Source organism: Apium graveolens, chromosome 10 (genome assembly GCF_009905375.1).
Source record: "Apium graveolens cultivar Ventura chromosome 10, ASM990537v1, whole genome shotgun sequence".
Classification (NCBI taxonomy): domain Eukaryota; kingdom Viridiplantae; phylum Streptophyta; class Magnoliopsida; order Apiales; family Apiaceae; genus Apium; species Apium graveolens.
In genome coordinates, this window is record NC_133656.1 from 218,291,435 (window position 1) to 218,299,741 (window position 8,307).

At 38.0% G+C, this 8,307-nt stretch overlaps 1 protein-coding gene across 1 annotated transcript; it reads right to left on the bottom strand.

Annotated features, from left to right (window-relative positions):
* Positions 1–2,695: 2,695 nt before the first annotated feature.
* LOC141689698 (adenylylsulfatase HINT1) lies at positions 2,696–6,235 on the bottom strand. The gene is made up of 5 exons (XM_074494054.1): positions 6,095–6,235; positions 4,308–4,365; positions 3,466–3,555; positions 3,089–3,206; positions 2,696–2,989 (listed from the first exon to the last, which is right to left on the bottom strand). The coding sequence occupies exons 1-5, from the start codon at positions 6,148–6,150 to the stop codon at positions 2,922–2,924; spliced, it is 390 nt and encodes a 129-aa protein (XP_074350155.1). The 5' UTR covers positions 6,151–6,235; the 3' UTR covers positions 2,696–2,921.
* Positions 6,236–8,307: the final 2,072 nt, after the last annotated feature.

Genomic DNA, 8,307 nt, shown 5'->3' on the forward strand with positions numbered 1-8,307 from the left:
GGTGAACTCTCATCCGGATCCGTACTTCCTTCCGATCTTGAATTTGGGCAACAACACCGCACCAGCCAATCCTCCCCTGCAAACGTGGCATCCTTAGCCCCCCTGTAACCAACCATGTTCACCGGTGCCCGTGGAATCTGGGGACTAGAACCAAACTGTCTCGACACCCTGTCCGGATGCTGCCACTCGACCACGTCGTAACATACAAGGGGAACTCGACCGCACCCAGCTAACTGTGCCTGTATCATCTCGCTGTCCATAACATCCTCGAACCTAGCATACGGCCTCCAGACCACCTCATCACCAGCAACACCATCAAACTCACCCCTATAGAACGGTAAGCTGTGGTGAGGGCCTGACATCCTGCGCTTCTTCGAAACCCCGACATGAGTATCACTAGCATAGGCCCATCCCTCAGCAACCGGATAATCCTCCTGACCGGGAGATCGTAAAGGCACGCCAATACGAGGAAATCTCTCGTAAGACCAAACCTGTAACACCCAGACACAACAAGCAATGCTCTTGCTGCCCTTCCTTGCAGCAATCTCCAAACCCCGGTATATATGAGCTAACACAGCTGCACCCCAAGCATAATAAGGAATCTCCCGCATATTAATCAACGGGTGCATATACCGAACATGAACAAAAGAGCGGTTGATGCTGGGGAAGAGGATACAACCCATAATGAATAGCAGATATGCCTTGGTATGTACAACCGTGGCCCTCATATTGTTCTTCTCAGGCTTCTGTGCACCATATCTCTCGAACAACCACCCCAGCTTGATGTTATTCCGATACAAAGCCTCCTTCACCTCCTCCTCGGTCAAAGGCTCAAACCAATTATTAGCAAAATACGCCGCCTTGTTCTCTATCACCCCACAAGTCAGCGCATCCCCCTGAACTGGCACCCCTAAAATAAACCCCACATCCTCCAATGTAACAGTCATCTCGCCCTGCCTCGTGAAAAAAGTGTTGGTTTCAGGTCTCCAACGCTCCACCAAAGCAGATATCAACCGAGTGTCAGTAGCCAAGACAACAGCAGGGTCTGCAAAAATCCCAAACCCAAGCATGTGTAGCAATTCCCGTTGTGGTCTCCTTAACTTCCACAAGTGCAATGACTTGTTCCCCGAATAGCTCTGCAACTTATCTCTCCCTGTACCATCCCAAACATCCTCACTGACGTGATACCGATTATCCCAAATAATATTATGCGCGTTAGGACCCGACAACATATTCCCAAAATCATCAAAATTATCCATACCTGAAAATATTGCCAACAAAATTCATCAATCACCACAATAAAAACACCACAACGTACACAATAAAAACAATCACCACATATATAAACACCAAGTTCACAATACATTCGAAATAACTACCCATTATTTGCAACAAAATTATATGTTAATTGCATCCATACTTTTACACTAACATAACTCGAATTTAACACTAAATTTATCATTACAAATTCGAATTATAAATAAATTAAATTAACACTAAATTTATTTATAATTCGAATTTAACACTAAAATTATCACGAATAATCCTAAATTTATTCCTAAATATTCGAATTATCACTAAATTGTCACTAAATTTAACACTAAATTTAGCACTAATATTCGAATTTACAGATTTTTCATTACATTCAAATTCGAATTATAATATAAAAATCTAATTTTATACGCAATTATTAAAAATTTGAATTATAATTATAAATTCGAATTAATTCAAATTATAAATTCGATTATTAAAAATTCTAATTAAAATTGTAATTTCGAATTAAAATTATAAATTCGATTATTAAAATTTCGAATTAAAATTGTAAATTCGAATTAAAATTGTAAATTTCAATTTTATACACTAAATTAATTCTAAATTAACACAAATTTATCCTAAAATCGATATTAAATCAAGTCCAAATTATGAACCCTAGAAATTATAAAAATTTGAATTTATTCATAGTACGATTCATATGTTAATTAATACATTAATTAACCCTAAATATCAAAATTACATACACAAATTCAGATTTATAACAAGAAAAAAACACTAGTTTATATGAATAAAACTGTAAATAACAATTAAGATATCGATTACATACCTTGATTAGTGAAAAAGAAGACTGATTTTGCTCAAAATATTCTTTGCTGTGGGTGTTGCTCCTGCTGCTGCATTTGTGTTTGTGTCTGCAGCGGTTGTGTGTTTGTGTATATCTATTCTAAGAGTATGCGTTTGCCAAGAATTAGCTAAACAAAAAACACCACCAACCGCTGAAAATTTCCGCGGTCCGTGCAGAGAGGTATTTTGGTAATTACTCCGGACCGCTAAAAATTTCCGCTTTCCGCGGTCCATTGGGTGCTGTTTTAATTATCAGCCGTTAGATCCACCATCCAACGGTGGAAAACCTGTTTGTTGTATACCGGTCTACAATAAACGTTTTGTTGTAGACCGGCCCCCTTTTTCTTATGATTAAAATTTCCAGTTTGATCCAATTTGTCGATAAAAAGTAGAGTCACTGCCTAGCTTGGTTCTCCGTGATTACATATAACATATATCCTCTGGTCCAGAGCGGCCAATTTTTAAAACATCGCCAATAAATCTTCCAATTTTTAAAAAACCGCCCGATAAAACACAAATCCGTATTCAACCGATTAGTTCCAGTTTCGAAATCTGCAACCATGCATACAACTCAAGATAATATAACCGCATAGAATTTGTAAGCTATAAGCCTGTAACATAGTTCTGTGGAGCATAAAGTTCAAATTCAGGCTCTGACATCACTTAAGATTCAGTTGACATCAACAAAAAATTCCGCAAATGACACTCATTTATTTATGGGTTAATTCCCCTTTTACACTGCTATGCTATTTCTTCTCCATGCTCCGTGAGTAGAAGGAACCAACCCTGGTATTCCTGTGTCTTTAGCCAGGAGGCCAGTTCATTTGACGTCCTCCAATAAGGTGGAGGTGAATATGATAAACAGATTGACCTGTGAACATTAAAACATGTCTGTAAGAACTGAGGAACATTAAAATTTTCTACAAGTATACACGAGGTAGGGATCAACAGAAATTAAAAAGAAACTAACATCCACTTGGACCATCATTGATCACTACTCTGAAGCCATCGTCTAGACCTTCTTGTTTAGCAACAAGCTTAGCAGTGTAAAGAAGCTTGCCTAAAATTTCACAATGTTTTTCCTCTGCCTGTAAGATAAGAGCATCCATAACATAGCGATAAGTGAAAAATTATTAACTGTAAACAACAAGAGTTACGTTAGTTAAAGTTTAATTATTGTGTTATTCATTTAATTAGAAGTACTCATCCTGCTAGGGTTACTAGATAGCTAAAGTTTAATCAACAAACTGCTCCAGTTTCAGAAAGTGTCAGAGCAAACAAGATCATGACTCGTCTCCTCCAATAAATACACCATGTTACGACAATGAAGAAATAATTGAAGGGTACCTTAGAGAGTCCGGTCAACCCATCTCTCACTTTTGGGATAATCACAATGTGTGTAGGAGCTTGCGGAGAGATGTCTCGGAAAGCTAGTACCTTCCAAAAAATTAATGTAGAAAAAGTAAAAACGTGCTATAATAGTCATGATATAAACATACAATGAATGAACTAAAACTATTGAGCAACTTAAACAATGAAAAATATTACTTTTTGTGTTTAAAGAAAGGGTAAAACAAGACATACTAAAAAATAAAGTATATTAATTAACATCAACAAGAATTACTTTTCAAAAACAGGCTAAGGCTAAACCAATCTAAAACATTAAGAAATGCAAAACAATAACAAGGCATGACCGCATGAGTAGTAAAAAGAACATTATTAAGCCTCACTAAAATTTTAAATCTGGGGTTTGCCTTAAAACTGGATCATGATTCTTTCTATTTATTAAACTATAATATACCAAACGCAAGAATTTTCTCATAGTTGTGTAATGTGCAGTAAACAAAGCATTGATATGTAACTACCAGAACATATGATCAAGTCGGGTCTGCATTAGTCAAGTTTTAATCACAGAAGATTAAAACAATACAAGCATTATCAAATTTGCTTCATCTTACTATGACCACAACCAAAATACGAAAAGTACAGGCAAGTTATAGCATACAACATTTTTAGATTTAGACATTTTCCCAGAAATAAGAGGTCATCGTGTGGGTGTTTGTGTGTTTCAGTTAATTTCATATTAAACTTGTGTGCCTGATTAGCTTTATCAACGACTATTCTTTACTAGATCAGAACTGCAATGAGAATTTGGTCTTGAAAGAAGTTATAATGCTATGTAGCATTACCTTGTCATCCTCAAAAACCACATTGGCTGGAATTTCCTTTTTAATGATTTTGTCAAATCTGCACATTTAAGCCAAAAGATTCTGTAAAATATCTTGACAAAACAAGCATACTTGGATTATTCCCGAACTTTAGCACTTGACATAGAATTGTAAGTTTGTAAAACGATCCAGCCTCAAAAGTCAATAAATAAATACGAGTACTACTAAATATGTAAATAGAAAAATATGCAATTAGCCATCTCAACTTACTAATTAATTCAATAAAATTATAGAATTAAAAAATTAAAAAGTTCTACTGTAATTCAAATTGAACATGATGAATTTCAACAGATTTCCATTCCACATATTATTCATGTATCGGAAGCTATACGCATTTGACTGGAATTGTTACCACCAACTAGAGCCGGCCAAATATGCGGGTTTGAACCGCCTGTTCGGGACCGGCTCGTACGGAATCCCGTAATTATTCGGACCGAACCGGGCCGGTTCAAGCCCGAACAATTCGTTGAAATATATGAGCCGATTACGAATCTAATATTTGAAAACCGGGACCGGACCGGCCCGCACATACACGACCCGCGAGCTGCACCGACTGCACAACCCGCCCAGCCAGCCCGCATAGGTCCGCGGTTGTTGTGCCTTAATTGTTTGCTATCTAGACTACTCCTGTCTCCTGCCACTTGCAAATTGCACTAACAAGACTATAATAATACTTATAATAATTCTAGTTCATTTGCTTTGCTCCTACCACAACTTGAATTGAAGTGGAAATATGGAATAAACTGTATGTCAAGGAACCAGTTACTCTAAAATCTCAAGGTATTAGAGACCCTTCCAGGATCTTATATTATTCTAACACACTCCCTCACTCGAAAGCCCATTTATGGGTCGAAGAGTGGATCACGGGCGCCCATCTTTGGGGCATAAATTTGTCTTTCGTGTCCCTCATAAATTGTGAGAAATATTGGGGGTGGCAGGGATCGAACCTGAGCTCTGATACCGTGTCAAGGAACCAGTTACTCTAAAACCTCAAGATATTAGAGAATGGTCCTTCAAGGATCTTATATTATTCTAACACTGTACAGGCACACGCACAACCCGTTAACCGCCCGCACAACCCGTTAACTCACGATTATTCGTGTACCGGTTATGAGTCCAATTTCGTCGGTTCAAACCCGGCCCGAGCCCGGTTCGTTCTTAAACAGTTCGGTTCACTGTTGACATTCCAGGTGCTCAACCCGTGTGCGGCCCGGCCCGGCACGCACCGCACAACCCACAAAAAGCACTCCCTTTGACAGAGTTATTCTGACTAATACTCGGTGTTGACATTATATATAAACCAATTAGTAGCGTAAAACTGATTCGATTCAAACACAACTTTGGAACATAATACAGAATTTCATTTCGTGATATACAATCAACAAAATAAAGTGAGTAAATAGAAAAGAATAAGAAAACAGATCATCATATTTTAAAATAATATCCCTAAGTTTTTCGATTAAACAATGACAATATCAGAAACGAGGAAAAAATCCCTTGATAGTTAAAAAATGTAAGCATTGGCCAGTCAAATGAAATTTTTTAGTTTGATTTTGAGCTCTTTATGAACAAATAAATGAAAATTTCAATAGGAATTACACAAATTAACATATAAATCAATAAGCAGGAAGTCGTTTATATTAGGGTTTTAGGAGAAGATGAACTAATAAATTCAATGAATTAAAGATGTGCGCTCGGCGTAAGAGCTGAGAGAAGGAGAAAGAGAGAGAGAGGGGGGGGGGATTTACATGGTGGGAGCATCGGAAGGTGCAGCGGCGAGAGCCGCGTCTTTTTCGGAAGCCATCGCTGACGCTGAGGTGAGGGCGGGTTTAGAAATTTAGAAGCACTGTTTGGACTATGGAATGTATTTAGAAGCCGGCTCACTCTTGTTTGTTAAACAGCTTAAACACTTTAATTTAATTCAAATCATAATTTTATCAACTTTTCCTTAAACTAAAACGTCAAAAATTAGAAAGATTATGCTACATTTGTAAATAAAATAAATTATATTGTTATATCCTATATTTTTTTTAGAAATGCAAAAAACTTTTCATTTGAATATAGTAAGGCTCAGACAAACCATCAACTGTCGATACAACCATGTTGTAAAACAACTAACATACTAAAATAATTAGATAATTTGTTTTCTGATTATTTAACACATAAAATTTAAAATTCCTTAAAGGTAAAAACGAAATCAAATACATTACAATCGATCCAAATTGCACCAACATATCTGAAAATAGCAACATCGCCCCCGCAAGGGTTGGCTCAATTGGTTAAAGAGAGGAAAATTGTCCTATTGGTCACAAGTTCGAATCTCACGGGAGGAGAATTTATGAGAATCCCACGGGAGGAGAATTTATGATTATGCCTCCTGAGTCAGAGTCTGTCGCTTAAATGCGGTTTACCTTGGTTCACGTGGTTTGCAGGTAGAGGTGGCCACTTGTGCGGTCCGTGCGGTTCGGGCCGGGCCGCATACGGTTTGAACACTAGAAATCTGGACACTGAACCGGCCCGGTGGAGAAGCGAATCGGACTCGGGCCGGGTTTGAACTGGAGAAAGAGGAAGCGTAATCGCACGCAAGTTGGCGGGCTACGCGGGTTCAACGAGTCGGGCTTGTGCGGGCTCGACGAGTCGGGCTTGTGTCAATTTCATTAATTCTGAAATGAGTTTGGTACTGGAGTGTAGTCTAGTAGTAGACTAGTAGTACTGCACATATCTAGGCAATAATTTTATAGCAATAATTAATAAATATTATCGAATTATATTATTAAAATTTCAAATAAATAAATTTTAGAATTTAAATTTTTTATAAATTAAATTCAAAAAAATTATGTAATATTAAAAATAATCGGTGATATGGGCTTTAGGATATTATTTTTCATAATAATTTTTTTATATATCTATTTTAAGGTTCTACTTGTACTACTGATCTATAGTTAGCTGACACTGAAATTTGAATTTAGAAAGTCAAGACATATAAAAAGAACAAACATTCCTACTACATTTACAACTTAGCAAACTAACAAACCAACCCAAGTGTCTGTTCGGGCTCACGGGTTCGCGCGGGCTGTGCGAGCTCACGGGTTCGTGCGGTCCTGCGGGTCTTGTGCGGTCCGTGCCGGGTCCGGTCCTGGTTTTCGAAAACTCTATTCGTAACCGGCTCGTGAAATCTAACGATTTGTGCGGTTCTGAACCGGCCCGAACCGGGCCGAATAAATCCGGGCTTTACTACGAGTCGGTCCCGGTTGGGCGGTTCAAACCCGCACAAGTGGCCACCTCTATTTGCAGGCTATTGCGTGAGCCCGTAGGGTTTACCCAGTGCGCACCCGAAGGGTAGCGGCTGCGGGTTACCTACGATAAAAAAAAAATAGCAACATCGCAATTGACTATATCACATAAAACCATTGTTAGCCCAATGTTCAGAATTACTAATCACATAAACTGAAATTGGAGAAATGGCACCACAGCTATCTCCATGTCGGATACCAGCTATAGACATGCTGAAGGCACTCCAACTATCTACATGCCCGATACCAGCTATAAACATGTTGAAAGTGTAAACCCGTGAAGGATGAACAATCTTTGATTCTGAAAGGTGAGCTCTTGCAATAATTATCACCGCCCAGATTCGACGCAGGATTTGCAGATCATCAAAAATGTCAATAAACTCGTTCTCAATAGATACAACACCAAATAAACTCAACGATGACCAAACAAAAACAGAACAAAACACTCCAAAAAAAGAGAAAAAACACACACTACAAGAGGAGAGACACACAAACACCCAAAAAATTGGGTTTTATTGAAAGGAAATTAACAAGAACAAAAGAGAATGAAGGGCTGGGGCTTTTCACCACAGAAAATCAGTGAAAACCCCTCGATTTACTTGAAAATAGACAAATTTTAGGAAAGAAGAGGAGGGAGGCGGCTACGAATTGCCATATATGATCTATTA

Excerpts from the sequence above, each read along its gene's own strand:
- LOC141689698 (XM_074494054.1), bottom strand. The coding sequence starts at position 6,150 with ATGGCTTCCGAAAAAGACGCGGCTCTCGCCGCTGCACCTTCCGATGCT. Across the intron at positions 4,366-6,094 it reads CCTTCCGATGCTCCCACCAT|ATTTGACAAAATCATTAAAA; the intron begins GTAAATCCCCCC and ends TTAAATGTGCAG. Across the intron at positions 3,556-4,307 it reads TGGTTTTTGAGGATGACAAG|GTACTAGCTTTCCGAGACAT; the intron begins GTAATGCTACAT and ends ATTTTTTGGAAG.